General features: G+C 50.4%; 2 protein-coding genes across 5 annotated transcripts in view; both read left to right on the plus strand.

The window, feature by feature from the left end:
- Window positions 1–6,770, plus strand: part of SLC9A8 (solute carrier family 9 member A8) — a 76,216-nt gene extending 69,446 nt beyond the window's left edge. For 2 of the 4 annotated variants that reach the window (XM_021077956.1, XM_021077957.1), the window contains 2 exons: window positions 25–171; window positions 1,135–3,655. In XM_021077956.1, the coding sequence (XP_020933615.1) occupies window positions 25–171; window positions 1,135–1,242 (255 nt within the window). In that variant the 3' untranslated portion in view covers window positions 1,243–3,655. Of the gene's footprint in view, window positions 1–24; window positions 172–1,134 lie in introns of all 4 variants that reach the window. The other 2 variants (XR_002340027.1, XM_021077955.1) reach the window with 2 other exon arrangements.
- IL29 (interleukin 29 (interferon, lambda 1)) lies at window positions 14,152–14,727 on the plus strand. The gene is given in 1 exon segment (NM_001142837.1): window positions 14,152–14,727. A coding segment is annotated over 1 exon segment (576 nt).

Below are 17,306 nucleotides of genomic sequence, written 5' to 3' on the forward strand. Positions count from 1 at the left end.
GCCGGCTGCCATCCCTCCCTGCAGGGCAACACGGTCGAGTCGGAGCACTTGTCGGAGCTCACGGAGGAGGAGTACGAGGCCCACTATGTCAGGCGGCAGGACCTCAAAGGCTTCCTGTGGCTGGACGCCAAGTACCTGAACCCCTTCTTCACGCGGCGGCTGACCCAAGAGGTGGGACACAGGCTGGGGTCCCTTGCCTTCCTCCCTCAGGACCCGCAGTGGCCAAGAGCGGGGTGGGCGGGGAGGGCACGTGCTGAGCGCTCAGCTGTCTCTCCTTCCCCGGGCTCGCGGGCCCAGTGGGCCTGTGGAGCTCGGCATCTGCTGTTTTTCCTCTTCTTCCCGATTTAGTGCTAGTTCAGTAATAGACTTGTTAACGCGGTTTAGTTTTCCTGGAGGATAGACTTGGGATGCGGATCAGCCACCGAAGCTGGAGCTGAGGAATTTCAGACATGCAGGGCCTCCCACGGTGGCCCAAGGCTCAGGCCCTTGTTCCATCCCTCCTGGCACCACTGGCCTCCAGTGACAGTGACACACTCTCACAGGGACCAGCTTGGGCCTGCTTTACTGAAACCGTCACCCTGCCCCAGGCAGGGTGGGGGTCTTCCCGCTGCCGCCCTGCCTCTGGTTCTGCCCATTTCCCCTCCTTTGGCTGTCACAATCGCTGTCACCCTGACCTTTTATGGTGAGCCAGGCCCTGCGCCAAACATTTTTCATCATTGCTTCATTTCATTCTGCCAACAACCCCTGCAGTAGATGCAGCTGTTAACGCACTTGACAGCTGAGGAGACTGAGGCCCAGAGAGGTGAAGGAACCTCCCGGAGGCCACACGGCCAGGAGGTGGCAAAGCTGGGAGCAGACCTGAGTGTGTCCCAGTCCAGAGGCCAGGTTTTTTTTTTTTTTTTTCTCAACATCCCCTCCTGCCTCATAGTCCTGTTTCTGAGTGAGACCTGCCGGTATCTCCACCCCCACAGAGAAGAATCCTGCTGGCAGGAAGTTAGCACATTGAAATTGCCTGTGGCCATGCCCCCTGCCTCCCATCTCCTACCACAAGTACAGAGCAGCTCTCCCTCCCTTCCTTGACCCTCACCCAGACCCAGACCCACTGACAAGGGCTTGGTGTGTCTCCTGCCCTAGGACCTCCACCACGGGCGCATCCAGATGAAAACCCTCACCAACAAGTGGTACGAAGAGGTGCGCCAGGGCCCCTCAGGCTCTGAGGACGACGAGCAGGAGCTGCTGTGACGGAGTGGGACCCCGTAGCTTCTGGGCAGGCCGGGCCGGAGCCTACCACCCGGCCTCCCAAGACCGACACCCACCCAGCAGGGGCGTGAGGCGCATGCATTTGGCAGCTCTCAGGGTGGATGGAAGCAGGACGAAGCACGAACCGTCTTAACCCAGGACTTCCCAGGACTTCCTGGGCCTTTGGGGCCAGCTGGCTGCTCCTGGAGTGTCCTCTCCCCACTCCTCGCTGGGCCCGACCTCTGCTCTTGGGGTGGCTTCCCAGCCCGCAGGCGGGGTGAGCACCTGTGCAGGTAAAGTTTCTTCTTCTGCAGCTGGGGGAGCAGTCATCTGTCTGAGGTGCCTGAGAGAGATCCTGCTGGGGACCTGCTGTGCACGAGTCCTGGGGAGCGCCGTGTGCGGGTTCCGGCACTTCTGGCCACTTCCCTCGTCCCAAGGGCGAGGAGCCAGCACCCTTTCCCTGAGCGTGTCACGGTGGCCCTGGCCCCAGCAGCAGCATGTCTCGACTAAGCGGCAGGGTCAGAAGCCTGGCAGGCCTCCTGCTCCCCTGCGTGGTGTTGCGCGCGCTCACTGAGAAAGAACACCTGAGTGACCTCTCTTTCTTTACTTCTGATGGGCACCTCACAGGCTGTCTCCCTGGGGGGCAGGCAGCTCCTGCCCTTCTCTGGGAACGTTGCAAATGTTTACACTGGTACCGAGCCCGAGGCCGCAGCCCCTCCCTAGAGCCGCAGTGGAAGCGGCATCCCCGGGTTTTGCCGCTGAGCCCGCCTGTGAGGTCAGAGCGCCCTCTGGAGGGAACACCTGGGGGCTCAGGGTTTATGCTGGCCAGCCACTGCTGTCTGTCGGAATTCAGTTTCAATTCATGCACTTTTACAAAGAAGCAAGAGCCTAGCAGTCCCCTCCCTGCCCTCGATTCCTCACCCAGTGGGCCTTGTTTGTCCAGAGGCCACTTTTCCTGGGCTCTGTGGGGGGGTCTGCCCATCGTTCACATGCTGCACCTTCACTGCTCATCAGCAGTTTTTCTTTCCTTCTCCCAGTTTTCTACCATCTTGGGTCCCATGGGTCGCCAAAGTACTAGAGCAGGGGCCAGAGCAGCAGTGCCCTGTGCTCCTCCCTGCTGTCCCTCCCAGGGCACCAGTGGCCCGGAGCCATATGTGGCTGAGTCTCAGAAGTTCCCTTGTGGCACAGCAGGTTAAGGATCCTGCGTTACCACAGCTGTGACATAGTTTGCACCTGCATCTCTGATTTGATCCCTTGGCCCAGGAACTTCCACACGCTGTAGGTGTGGAAAAAACAAAACAGATGCATCCAAGTCTCACCTGCCATCCCCAAGAAGCCACCACTACCCCAGGACTCAGAGTGCTTGCACATGCTCTTACACACACACACACACACAGACACACCCCTGCCCGCTCCCTATGGTCTCAGCCCTGGAGCCATCTCAAGGTGAAGACCTGGCAGCACACACACACACACACACCCTGCCCGCTCCCTATGGTCTCAGCCCTGGACCCATCTCAAGATGAAGACCTGGCAGCACACACACACACACACACACACACACACACACACCCTGCCCGCTCCCTACCACTACCCCAGGACTCGGAGTACACACACACACACACACACACACACACACACACACACCCTGCCCGCTCCCTATGGTCTCAGCCCTGGAGCCATCTCAAGGTGAAGACTGGCACACACACACACACACACACCCTGCCCGCTCCCTATGGTCTCAGCCCTGGAGCCATCTCAAGGTGAAGACCTGGCAGTCACATCCAGGTGACATGGAGTTACTGACTCTGGCATCCACCCCCTCTCTGGCCCTTTACCTGCTGGCTTTTGCCCTCTACAGGCCTCTGGCAATTCCCATAGGTGGCTCAGGGACCCAGCTGGAGCCCTGGGACTCGGCATCCCCTGGGGTGGTTTCACTCATATGCATGGCCTTGGTTCTCTGTTGAGGACACAGACGCCAGCAGAGACCCTGGGCTGGCAGCAAGTTTGTTTCCATCTTTTCTGTGTCAGGCAGCTTGGCTCTGGATGAGAGCAAGGACTGACCTCAGGACCCTCCAGGACTCACAGGCCCAGCCCGCGAGGCCAGACCCTGGCCCTAAGGCCTTCCCTTTCCCCAAAAGTGTACACAATGGGGAAAGGGAAGCCAGGCAGGCAGGAAGCACAGTTTCCTTTTTATGCATGAGAAGTAAATTTGCACTTCATAGAACTAAAATGATTTTTCTTTTTGTAACCTCCCACCTTAACCCCATAATTTGAGCCAAACAGGATTATTTTACTCCACCTAATGCCCCACTGGAAGAATAATGCTGTGCGTTAAGTCTGGTCTCCATCATTTCCTGTTTCTTTTAAGTGGAAAAGTCAGAGAAGCAGTCATACCGTGGCGGGTAGGGGCAGGAATCAGAGACCAGTCTCTGATTCGGAGTAACTTCCTTTTCCCTCTGAAACTCAGTCTCATCTCCGAGGCGTAAGTTGCATTGTAAACTCAATAGCGTGCCAGAAAAGAAGTCTTTTTGGCTGAGTTCATAAAGTCCTATAAACGCCATCTTTTCAGTTCAGGCTGCCCTTTGTCACCAGCCCCACCTGGCCTCCCCCCTTTAGCTGAGACCTGAGAATGACACCAAGAGAAGAGGGGGAGGATTTGTGGAAGGTCCCCAAGGCTGTGTGGAGGTGGCTGCGGGGAACCTTTCCAGACCTGGACCCGCACCAGCCTGGATCTCCTGTGGCCCTCTTCTGCCCCCTGCTGGCCATGTGGGGTTAGCAGCGTGCAAGGAGGGTAACCCGTATGCAATCCCTATACACTTAGAAACAGGCCAAAGCCCATGGGCATATTTTTCTGGTGAACTTTTTTCAGATGTCTTTGCCCAAGAATCAAAAATTGCTGCTGTCCACCTTTAGCATTCCTAATAATTCTATCGTTTGAGGCAATAAAATGCCTGGAAGATTAAAAAAATGTCCAGCATAACTATAACTTCCCACATATTATAGGTCTAGGCCATGGGCCAGGAGAACCACAGCACACAGAGAAGGTCGTACTTTAGAGTGAGGTGAAGGCTGTAAGGTCAGCGAGTGCCTTTGGGGGGCTGGCTGCTCAGCCAGTGAACACCGAAGACACGCTGCCTGGGAGTCAGGTGGCAGTAAGAGCCCCACCGGCAGTGTCTCCACAGACTCCCTGTGATTCTGAGCTGCTGGGATAAATGACATGCTTTCTGCAGCCCTGGGACTGTAGACTCCTGGGAGTGACCACATCCAGAGGGTGTGAGGTCTTACTGGAGAAGAAGCTGGTTTTTCCTAGCTCCCCAGAGATCAGGTTTGGGCTGACATGGAAGAGGGCCCAGTTCCTTAGTCAGGCTCAGACACTCAGGCCAGGGGCAGGCTGAAGCCCGCCCACCCTCCCCCAGGCCAGCCACCCTTTTCCCAATAGGAAGGCTGGCTGGGCCCTGGCTGACATAAGGCCAAGGGCCAGGGCCTGGCCCAGAATGTTGGCAGCCCTGAGTACCCCCACGTCAGCCTGAGGAGGCTCTGATTTGCCTGTGGATTCCTTTGTACGCAATGGAACGTGGAAAGATTGGTGGGTAGCCTTCTCCTTAAAGCCCCTGTCAAAGGTGGCCTCATGAGGTCTCAGGTCCACACTCCCACTCTCACAGGGGTCACATTTGGCAAAGTCCCCAGCGAGGTGGCCACAGCCAGGATCCTTCTTCTGCTTTGGTGGGGGAGGTGGTAGCGGACCTCTCCTTGGCCAAGTTAGCGCCATCAAAGGTACAGGTATAGTTTAGGTTGGATCTGGCCTTAGAATTGATCCAAGGGAGTTCCGTGGTGGTGCAACAGGGTAAGAATCCTGCATTGTTACTGCTGTGACTCTGGTTCAATCCTTGGCCCAGGAACTTCTGCATGCTGTGGATGCAGCCAAAAAAAAGAGAGAACTTATCCCAGATCCTAGTGTAAGGAGGAATCTCTCAACAGCAATGATCTGCCATCGATTAGGACTTTTTTTTTTTTTTTTGGTCTTTTTATCTTTTCTAGGGCTGCTCCCATGGCATATGGAGGTTCCCAGGCTAGGGACCTAATCAGAGCTGTAGCCACCAGCTTACGCCAGAGCCACAGCAATGTCAGATCTGAGCTGCATCTGTGACCTACACCACAGCTCATGGCAACGCTGGATCCTTAACCCACGGAGTGAGGCCAGGGATCGAACCCCCAACCTCATAGTTCCCAGTCAGATTCGTTAACCACTGAGCCACAATGGGAACTCCAGGACTTCTTTTTTTTCTTTCTTTCTTTCCTTTTTTTTTTTTTTTTTTTGACCATGTCCTCAGCATGCAGAAGTCTTGGGCAAGGGATAAAACTGGAGTTACTGCAGGCACAGCACTGGATCTTTAGTCCGCCAGGCCACCAGGGAGCTCCAATTAGGACTTTAAATGCAAAAAAAAAAGACCGATCCTTTGCTCTTTCCCCATTCCCTCCAGGATTTCTGGAGGCATGTGTTTCTCCTGCTGGGTGGTGGATATGAAACCAAATTCCTGATGGAGCAGCCAGAATCATTAAGAAGTTGTTCCACTGGGAACCCAGTCTCCAAAGCCCCAGGCAATATGTTTTAAGTGAAAACACCACAAGTCAGAGTGAAGGCTCCGAACAGGCAGCCACACTCCCTTCCATTTAGCCTCCTGTCATTTTGCATACAAATGGCACTAGATATTCAGGGACTTCCGCCTCCAAGTTACAAAAGAAAGACCTTCTCTTTCCTCTGGCCCACCAATTTCACCCTTTCCCACCCCAGCCAACATTGCCCCTAATCCCAGAGGGGGGTCAAAATCTGTGGCTTTTCCTTACCTGGGAGCCGGTCTTGCAGCTTCTCTGCAGGAGCTTCCTGGCTTTAGGGCAAGAGCTCTGCTCCAGACCTGTGGCCCTGTGATTGAAGGGGAACTCGGCTTGGTGGTCAGAGGAGAAAGGTCACCTGTCCAGGCAGCCAGTCCGCTGGGAAGAGCTGCATCGGCGCCTTCCTGGCACTCACCTCGCCAGGCCCCAGCCCTGCTCTTAGGGGCCGTGGGGGCGCCCAGGCCAGGGAAGGCGCCTCACCCCCTGGGCCGCTGTGAGGTTCGTGGCTACCAAAGCCTTCAGCTTCTCTGGTGCAGCTCCTGCAAAGCTTGGTTTGTTCTCACCGTTAATCAGAACCTTGTATTCTTTTGAGTAATTTTCTTTGTGAAAATGAAGGATACTTTTAAGTACTGCTTTTTGATTTAAGGACCATTGAGAAGGTCAGGCTTGTTCTTTTGTCCTCCCTCAAGTAAGCTGTGAGAGGCGTTCATCAGGTCCTAGTTCCTGAGAAATGACTTGCTGCTCTTCCTGGTGGGGTTGCGGGCTGGGGAGGGGCGCATGGGTGGAGGTGGAGGGACCTGTAGCTGCTATGCTGGAGCCTCTTCATCTCACTGGACTCTTTAGAGAATTAAAACATGGATGGAAAACAGTAGTGTCTCTGGATACTTATTTAGAAATAAAAATGAGTGCTGCCACTCTCTGTGTTTGTGCTCAGTGGCTTTGCAGACACGTGGTGCACAGGCCCCTAGACTCTGTCAATGCCTGTGACCCTCGCGGCCAAAAGCCGGCAAAACACAGTGGTTAGTGAGCAGGAGCCTGGGCTTCTGGATCCAGTCCTGCCTCCATCCCTGCTGGGCTTCACCCCACAGGCCTGCAAGCCTTGTAGTTGAGACCAAAGAAAGAGCCCAGTGACAGTGACAGAGACATCCATGGCTCATTGGACAGAGGATCTTACATGAGGGGTCCTGGAGCGACAGCCCACCGTGGTCGGCAGGACGCAGCAGCAGGCTTCACGACTCACGGGGAGAAGGAGGCTGCCATTTAAAGGGGGGGATTGCTGTCAGGAGGGCTCAGTTACCAGGACCTAATTAAGCCCTGTAATTAAGAGGACTGGATAGTCACGTGAGTAACGCAGGCCTTGGTTGAGCAGGGCATGTACAGAGGGCAAGAGAACAGCCATCTTGAATAGCCTAAGCATACAGCCCCTGTGAGGACACGAGGCCAAGCAGGAGGGCTCAGCTCGGACCCAGCCTCATGGGTGCGAGGGACTCATCTTACCCCCATGCTGGGCCAATCACCCGCTGCCACCTGGGGTTGCAGACCAGCCCCTGGTGGGCCTTTGCCCGGCTGAGACCAGGCTCTGAACCAGGCAGGCGTCTGAAGGAAGGTAGTGGCATTATCTGTGACAAGTCTCGAAGTTCACTTTGAAACCCTCTCATACTTCTAGGAGGCTTCCGAAGCTGCTAAGCAGGCACAGGTGCAAACAAAAAATACATGTGATACGAAGCAAAACCAGGCAAGAGAACCTGTCCTGACCCCAGGCGTGAACCTTCTAGCAGGTTTTCCTTAGTTCCTCACAACCCTGCAGTGTGAGAGTTCCCGTCGTGACTCAGCAGAAATGAATCTAATATCCATGAGAATGCAGGTTCGATTCCAGGCCTCGCTCAGTGGGTTAAGGATCTGGCGTGGCTGTGAACTGTGGTGGGCTGGCAGCTGCAGCTCCAATTCCGCTGGTGGCTGCAGGGGAGGCCAGGAGCGTGTCTGCCTGGATGAGATGGAGCTCTGGGAGTAAAGGAGAGCCGAGCCTGAGGGCAGCTGCGTATTTTCACTCACATTTCAACCTTCTCAATGTCTAGAAAAAGCAAGCACTCAGGTGAAAGGGAGCAAGCCAGGGAAGGTGTGTTTTCCTTAGAGGCCAGAAAGCCGCAGGGGAGGGTCACACAAAGTTGAGAGCCTCATAGCCCCCAGGGCTGAGGGGAGACAAAGCCATGTCTGGTCACCCCTTACCCCTCACGACTGCGAATGCTGAGGGACGGGCCTGGGACCCAGTTCCACAGGAGAATGAAGCGACCTCCTGAAGAGTTTCCAGGACTGTCTCCGCACACACACAATCATTCAGAGGAGGGAAGCAGCGTCTTCCCCTGCCTGGCCTCGGCCTCCCGCTGTGAGGGCGCCCCCACCAGCCTGCTAAGCAGAAAGGCCGAGGGCCGAGTCCTCCGCCCTGGACCCGACCGACCTCCCTCCGGAGCCCTGTCACCGGGGGAGACAGTGCAGCCTCACTGTTTATGCCATTCAGGCTGGGCTTTATGTCATTCGCAACAAAAACAATTCCGATAGAGCCTCGCGAAGCCGGACGAGCAGATTCCAAAATAATATATAGAGCATCAGCCTCCAATAATTAAATTAATGGTGTGTGTGTGTAGGAAAAAATCTGGAAGGATAGGTGCTGCGATTGAGGGGACTTTGATTTTCTGAGTGGAAGGATAATGGGTACCTTCTTTTTAGGATCTCGTCTCTATATATTTTCTATTTTTTTTTTAAATGAGATTTGCAACGTGTGTGTGGGGGGGTGTATGTGTGTGTGTTTCTTTTTTGCCACACGGGCAGCATATGGAAGTTCGTGGGCCAAGGATCAAACCACACAGCAGCAACCAGGGCCACAGCAGGAGAATGTAGGAGCCTCAACCTGCTAGGCCATCGGAGAACTCCTATTTTCTTTTACAAAGAAATTTTATTCAATGATAAGGAACACATGGCATGTTATGTTCACTTTTCAAAATGTGATAAGAAATGAAACCAGAATGAGAGGAACAAGCCATTAAACGGAGAGATTTGATGCAATATCAAGAGCACGAGGGAAGCAGGAAGACTTGTCATGCTCTGGCAAGAGCCCAACTTAATAGAATCACTTTGAAAAGCACCTGGCATTGCCTAGTAAAGGTAGGGACACCTGTGACCCTTGAACCCAGCAAGTCCTTAACTAGGTTCATGCCCTAGAGAGCAAGGAGGGGCAAACTACTGGCTAAGGGCCAAGCCCAGCCCGCCTGCCTTTGTACCACCACAGAGCTGACAAGGGCTTTTACCATGTTCACACAGTTTTGAATTTTGTAATAAAAAATTCATTGAAGTTCGTTTTCTCTCTTTGTTAGTTAAGAACGCATATCTGTCTCTCTCTCTCTCTCACACACACATACATACATACATATATACATACATACACATTTTGCCTCTTGACTCCCAAAACACTATTGGTCCATTTACAGAAGACGTTTGCCCTGGAGAAACTCTTACATACTCGTGCATACATACTCAGGAGTACCTCCAAGGATACCTGTAATAGCAAATTACTGGAAACGAGCGAAGTGCTTCCCAGTAGGAGAATGGACAGTGTGCAGTCATGTAGGGAACACCACACAGCGGAGATTTCAGGTAAGACCAATGGATGGATGATGGATGGATGGATGAAACAGTAACACATCAACATGGTAAATCTCAAAAGCTGAGATGAGGGGGAAGAATAGATGACTCAGCACATGTCCACAGAAAACCCGGCAAAACAATGCTGCGGAGCAGTGGTGTGTCAGGCTGTAGCCCAGCGCTGCGGAGTGTGAAGAAAGGCTGGAAAGTCAGCCCCTTTCTTAAGGTCAAGGCTCCAGTGGGGCAGGGGCAGGGGAAGGAAGGTGAGGAAGAGCACGTGGACCGCGTCACACCCACCCTGGCTTTACCTGTACCTCTGATGTTTCACTTCCTAGTGGAGCCATGGGCAACCAGGAGTTAATCACGTGCAAACTTGCAAACGCTCCTCTGAGCCTCAGTCCTCCCAGCTCTGTGGCGAGTAACTGAGACACTCTCCGAGGGCCACCCCTTGTATCAGGATCAGATCTAGCTGTGGTGACAAAAATTGAAATTTGTTGTGGCTTCCCTGGACTCCTTGAGAACCAGGATTCTCAGTGTGAGGATAAAAGAGAAATGAAGGGAGTTCCTGTTGTGGTGCAGCGGAAACGAATCCAACTAGGAACCATAAGGTTGCGAGTTCGATCCCTGGCCTCGCTCAGTGGTTTAAGGATCCGGTGTTGCCGTGAGCTGTGGTGTAGGTCACAGACGTGGCTCAGAACTGGGGTTGCTGTGGCTCTGGTGTAGGCTGGCAGCAACAGCTCTGATTAGACCCCTAGCTTGGGAACCTCCATGTGCCACAGGCACGGCCCTAAAAGGACAAAATACAAAAGACAAAAAAATAAATAAATAAATAAGAAATCAAGTTGAATAAAAATCCTGCAGTCCTGAACTTTAAAGTATAAGTACGAACCTACCATGGTTTTTTGTTTTTTGCTTGGGCCGTGCCCACAGCATGTGGAAGTTCCTGGACCAGGGATCAAACCCATGCCACAGCAGTGATCTGAGCCACGGCAGTGACAATGCCAGATCCTTATGCCACCAGGCACCAGGGAACTCCTTTATTTATTTATTTACTTACTTACTTACTGTTAGGGATGTAAGCCTGTTCCTAGCTCTGCCCATGGAGAAGACCTAGAAACAATGACCAACCCAGTGGCAGAGAACACCCTTAGCTCTCGGACTGCAATTTCCAAATGTCATTTTGCAGTATAAGGGCCCAGGGCTCTTTGGAGAAATGTCTGAGTCCAGGGCTTAGGCAGGAAATGTGCAGGATGAACCTGGAGCCCTTGTCATACCAGACTGAGAGGAAGCAATCAGAGATTTCAGGAGCAGGTCAGAGGACGAAGAAGCCAGCTGGAAGAGGTTCCTACTGGCCAAATGGGAATTTGAGCATCAATAACAATAATGCAATGCGTTGTTGAAATACTTGAAATATACTGAAATCAGAGTTCATACTACTTTTTTAAAAAGTCAGTCACTGTTGGGGGACTTTAAAGCATCAGTGATTATTCTAAGTAAAAATAAAGGGAAGGAAGTAAGCGTTTATCCCGCTTTTCTTAAATGATACCACTGGTAGTCAAACACAAGATGAGGGACATTTCTTTATTAAAATCACAGATGTAGGCGTTCCCGCTGTGGCACAATGGGATCAGCGGCTTCTCTGCAACACCAGGACGCAGGTTTGATCCTCTACCAGCACGGGGGATTAAAGGATTCAGCATTACCACAGCTGTGGCATACGTCACAAGTGTGACTTGAATCTGATCCCTGGACCAGGAGCTCCATATGTCACGGAGTGCCCCACATACACCAATTTTTTTTTAATAAAATAAAAAGGAGCTATTCTTAAAAAAAAAATCATAGGAGTTCCCATTGTGGCTCAGCATGTTAAGAACCCAACTAGTATCCCTGGCCTTGCTCAAAGGGTTAAGGATCTGGCATTGCCACAAGCTGCAGTGTAGATCACAGACATAGCTCAGATCTGGTGTTGCTTTGGCCATGGCATAGGCTAACAGCTGCAGCTTTGATGTGACCTCTAGCCCAGGAACTTCCATATGCTGCAGGTGTGGTTGTAAAAAGAAAAAAGAAATCATAGATCTATAGGAAGTTGCAAAAATGGTACAGGAAGGTCCTTTGTACCCCTGTACCCAGTTTCTCTCAGGGGTTAAGATCTCACACAACTACACGACAATATCACAGCCAGGAAACTGACATTGGTATAATCCATAGAACTTGTTCAGATTATACCAGTTTTACATGCTCGTGTGTGTGTGTGTGTGTGTGTGTGTGTGTGTTCTATGCAGTTTCGTCACCACCACAGGAAGAGTTTGTTTTTACAGAAGTATTCCAGTTGCCAAACAAGGAAGACTAGAATTGGAATATCTCCATTTTGCAGGTTCCAGTGAAACAATGGATCTAAGTACTGAGAAACAGCCTTAATGCCCGTTAACAGCCCAGAGGGAGACCAAGTGCTTCCTGATGAAAGAAGCCAACATCTATCAAGCATCTGCACAACAACAACCCATATCTGAGCAAGCCTCAAAAGTCAACTACCACGTGATATATCATAGGAACAGGATGAAGGACAAAAACCACACGATCATATCAATTAAGGCAGAAAAAGCATTTGACAAAATTCAACACACTTTCATAAGAAAAACACAGACTAGGAAGAGAAGGAAACTATCTCAACATAATAAAGGCCACATATGAAAATATATGTGCCTCAGCTAACTTCATACTCAGTGGGGAAAGACTAAAATCTTTTGTCCTTTTAGCTTAGGAAAAAGGCAAGATGCCCACACTTGCCTGTTCTATTAAACATGGTACTAGAAGTCCTAGCCAGAGCAACTGGGCAATCAATCAATCGATAATAGCATCCAAATTGGAAAGAAAGAAGTAAAACTATATCTGTTCTCAGATGACATGATCTTATACATAGAAAACCCTAGGAATTCCCTAGTGGAACAGCAGGTTAAGGATCCGTCTTATCACTGCTGTGGTGCAGGTTCAATCCCTGGCCCAGGAATTTTCACATGCTCTCTGGTTGTGGCCAAAAAAAAAAAAAAAAAAAAGGGAAAGGAAAACTCTAAACATCTCTCTCTCACACACACACGCACATACACATCTGTTAGAACTAATAAATAAATTTAGCCAAATTGCAGGATACAAAACCAACACGCAAAAATCAGTTGCATTTCTATACACAAACAAAAAACAGTTCTACTTACAACAGCATCAAAAACAATAAAATACTTAGGAATAATCTTTTTTTTTTTTTTTTGTCTTTTTAGGGCCGCACCCATGGCATATGGAGGTTCCCAGGCTAGGGGACCAATCAGAGCTGCAGCCATTGTCCTATGCCACAGCCACGGCAACACAAGATCCAAGCCACATCTGCGACCCACACCACAGCTCATGGCAATGCTAGATCCCCAACCCACTGAGCGAGGTCAAGGATTAAACCCTCAACCTCATGGTTCCTAGTTGAATTCGTTTCCACTGTGCCACAATGGGAACTCCCCTAGGAATAATTTAATCAAGGAGATGAAAGATCTGTACACTAAAAACTGCAAAACATTACTAAAAGAAATTAAAGAAGACACAAAGTAATGGAAAGACATCCTGGGTTCATGAAGATTTAATATTGTTAAAATGTCCATAGTACCCAAAGCAAACTAGGATTTAATGTAATCTCTATCAAAATCCCATTGGCATTTTTGCACAAATGAGAAAAAAAAAAAAAACCTAAAATTTATACGGGATCTCTGGGGACCTTGAATAGCCAAAACAATCTTGAAAAAGAATAACATTGGAGGCCTCACACTTCCTGATTTCAAAACACATTACATACAAAGCTACAGTAATCAGAATAGTGTGGTACTGGCCTAAAAAGAGACACAGAGACCAATGAAACAGAATAGAGACACCAGAAATAAGCCCTCATGCATGTGATCAAATGAACTTTAACAGGCTCCCAAGACCACTCAGTGGGGAGAAGGCAGTGTCCACGAGTGGTCTAAATGCCAAAGAATGAAGTTAGACCCTTACCTTATACTGTACAGCAAGCTGAAAATGGATTAAAGATCCAAACGTAAGACATAAACTATAGAACTCCTAGAAGAAAACATAGAGAAGTTTCACAGTATTGGATTTGGCAGTAATTTCTTGGATGTGACACTAAAAGCATAGGTAACAAAAGCAAAAATAGAAAAGGGGGCCACAGCACACTCCTGCACATTCAAAGGATGGCCCTTCTCTACTGCTCAGCAGCCTCACCCACGCCACTCAGGTCCCTGCCCCACTGTGAGGGTCCGTAAGCCAGTTCCCCATCCCTCCATCTGCCTCGGCCTCACTGGGGGCCCTCCAAAGTCAGCAAGCTGAAGGCCGTCTCCGGAGATCTGGCCGAATCTGGAGATTCTCCAGGCATAGGGACTTCTCAGAAACAGGGTTCTCTCCTGTGACTGACTTTCGGTTTCTCTTTCCTTCCTGTCTCTTTCCTTCCTGGCACAGGTCCTGGCTCACCTGGTTTGGCGACTGGCCCCACCCACTCATGCCTTTGCAGTTAAAGTGGATATTCCTATTTCCATTTGCCTTTTCACTTTACACACATCAGTTGGGACTGCCCAGTGAGCCTGGCTAAAAGTGGAGCCATGGGGCCAGAGAAGCAGTTGGGATTTAGCCATGACTACAGCTTGGCTCCTGGTGTTGGCGACTGTGATGCTGGACTTGGCCAGAGCTGGCCCTGTCCCCACTTTCAAGCCCACCACAACCAGGAAGGGCTGCCACATGGGCCAGTTCCAATCTCTGTCACCACAGGAGCTGAAGGGCTTCAAGAAAGCCAAGGATGCTTTGGAAGAGTCACTCTCACTGAAGAACTGGAGCTGCAGCTCTCCCCTCTTCCCCAGGACCCGGGACCTGAGGCAGCTGCAGGTGTGGGAGCGCCTCGTGGCCTTAGAGGCTGAGCTAGACTTGACTCTGAAGGTCCTAAGGGCCGCGGCTGACTCATCCCTGGGGGTCACCCTGGACCAGCCACTTCGCACGCTGCATCACATCCACGTCGAACTTCAGGCTTGCATCAGGGCTCAGCCCACGGCAGGATCCCGGCTCCAGGGCCGCCTCAACCACTGGCTGCACCGGCTCCAAGAAGCCACAAAGAAAGAGTCCCAAGGCTGCCTTGAGGCCTCTGTGACATTCAACCTCTTCCACCTCCTCGTAAGGGACCTGAGAAGTGTTACCAGTGGAGACTTGCACATCTGAGAACCTGAACCCAGCCGCACCCCGTCTGGGGCCCTGACCTTATTTATGCACTAAGCTCCAAGCCTGCCATAACTTATTTCCTCTCACCCCTTATTTATGGAGCTGAAGCCCTGACTCATACCAATAAGAAATGTTTATTTTTCTACTTTTGTACAATATGCGCAGATAAACAGTAAGGAATTAAAGGAAAAAAAAAAAAAAAAAAAAGAGCCCACTACCAATTTTCAGGAGGTTGAGAGAACAGAGGAACCCATTAAACAACAGCAGAGGCTGCAATCAACAAATCTGCAACTCTGGCAAACGCTGAAAGACAAACAATCTGATTTCTTCAACAAATACATTTCAAGGGGAAAAAAGAGAAAGAGAAAAGTGGGGCCCCTTCCTCACCTTTAGGGTAGAGGTGATTTAAAGGTCTACCCACCAATTGCAATATGAGATCTTCTTTGGGCCCTGACACAAACAAACTGTTTTAAAAATATGGATTTATAAGACAATTGGAACTGGGAACACCAAACGGATAGTTGTCACGATTAAGGAATTGTTATAAAAATCTAGATGTGATATTGCTTTCAAAATCCTTGTCTTTTAGATACATGTAATAAAATATTCACAAATGAAACATATGTCTGGAATTTGCTTCAAAGGAATTCAGGAGTGAGGGAAGTGGACGGACAGGTAGAGAAAAAATCAAGTTGGCTGGAAGCTGTTAACTGTCAAAGCCCTGGATTCAATGGACATGAGGGGTCATTATACTAGTCCTGCCTCTTCTACAAAAAAAGTTTTCTGGGAGTTCCCATTGTGGCTTAGTGGTAACGAACCTGAGTGGAATCCATGAGGACACAGGTTTGATCCCTGGCCTCGCTCAGTGAGTTAAGGATCCAGCATTGCCACGAGCTGTGGCGTAGCTCGCAGACACGGGTCAGATCCCACATTCTGTGGCTGTGGTGTAGGCCAGCAGCTACAGCTCGGATTGGACCCCTAGCCTGGGAACCTCCATATGCTTCAAGTATGGCCCTAGAAAGACAAAAAAAAAAAAAAGAAAAGATAGTTTATTTCTCTCATATAAGAATCTGAAGCGGGGGGGGCGGGGGTGGAGGTGGACAGGCCAGGTACCCGCCTAAGCATGAGGAAGCTTCCTAAGCATCAGAGACCCAAGCCCTTCCAGCTACTGCCTCTGCCTCAGAATCTCACGTGGCTGCTCCATTTCAGCCAGCACAGGGTGGGAAGGGTGGGAAGGACAAGTGCCTTTTTTTGAAGGACATGTCTTAGCAGCCACCCAGAGCACTTTTCCATCCCGGGGACCAGACACAGCCATATGCCCATGCCCGGCTGCAAGAAAGGCTGGGAAGAGAGTTGTTAATCTGGACGGCCGTATGTCTAAAAGCCAGGGCTTCTGTTATCAAGGGAGAAGGGGACAGTGAAGACTGGGGTGCAGCTGGTAGTGTCTGCCACAGCTCTCATCCCTCTGAGCCTGGTAATCATGCACGTGGGGTACCACAGATTGGTGCTCAGAGTTGGCAGCAAGGCCAATGTTGTACAGCTGGTGGGCCTGACGATATTTAAATATGCTTGTCATTGACATATAAAACTCAGCAATCTGCTCCGAGTCTCTGCTCCACTTTAGATTCAGGAGTGAGTGTCTGGCTTCCTTGGCTCCCCCAGGTTGGCTGTTCATCTCTAGGAAGCTGCTGTTCTGGGCAGCCAGGATGGCAGTGCCATTTCCCTTACTGTCACGAAAACCAAGCCCAGTACCTGGGCCTTGGTGTGGCCCAAGGCCTGGATATTGGTTGAGCCAGTGCACAAGATGGAGAAAACTGTTCAGTCTCTTCCATGACAGCTGACTGGACTTTCAGGGGCCAACCCAGCAGAGCGGTTGGTGTGGTGGGCAGAGACACAGTGTCCCAAACCACAGCTGCTCTTAACACTCCTCGTAAGATTTCTGCTATATTTTTCCTTTTTTTTTTTTTTTCCTTTGGCCATACCTATAGCATGCAAATTTCCCAGGACAGGGACCAAAGCTGAGCCACAACAACTCAGCAGCAAAAAAGCCAACCCAATTGAAAAATGGGCAGAAGACCTGAATACACGTTTCTATAAAGAAGATATACAGATGACCAACAAGCACATGAAAACAAGCTCAACATCACTGATTATTAGAGAAATGCAAATCAAAACTACTATGAGGTACCACCTCACACCAGTCAGAATGGCCATCATTAATAAGTCCACAAATAACAAATGCTAGAGGGGGTGTGGAGAAAAGGGAACCCTCCTACATTGCTGGTGGGAAAGTAAACTGACACAATCACTATGGAAAACAGTATGGAGGTTCCTCAGAAAACTAAATATAGAACTACCATATGACCTGAAAATCCCACTCTTGGGCATCTATCCGGACAAAACTTCCCTTGAAATAGACACATGCACCCGTATGTTCACTGCAGCACTATTCACAACAGCCAAGACATGGAAACAACCCAAATGTCCATCGACAGATGAATGGATTAAGATGTGATACAGATACACAATGGAATACTACTCAGCCGTAAAAGAAGAAAATAATGCCACTTGCAGCAACA

The sequence above is a fragment of the Sus scrofa genome, chromosome 17 (genome assembly GCF_000003025.6).
Source record: "Sus scrofa isolate TJ Tabasco breed Duroc chromosome 17, Sscrofa11.1, whole genome shotgun sequence".
NCBI lineage: Eukaryota > Metazoa > Chordata > Mammalia > Artiodactyla > Suidae > Sus > Sus scrofa.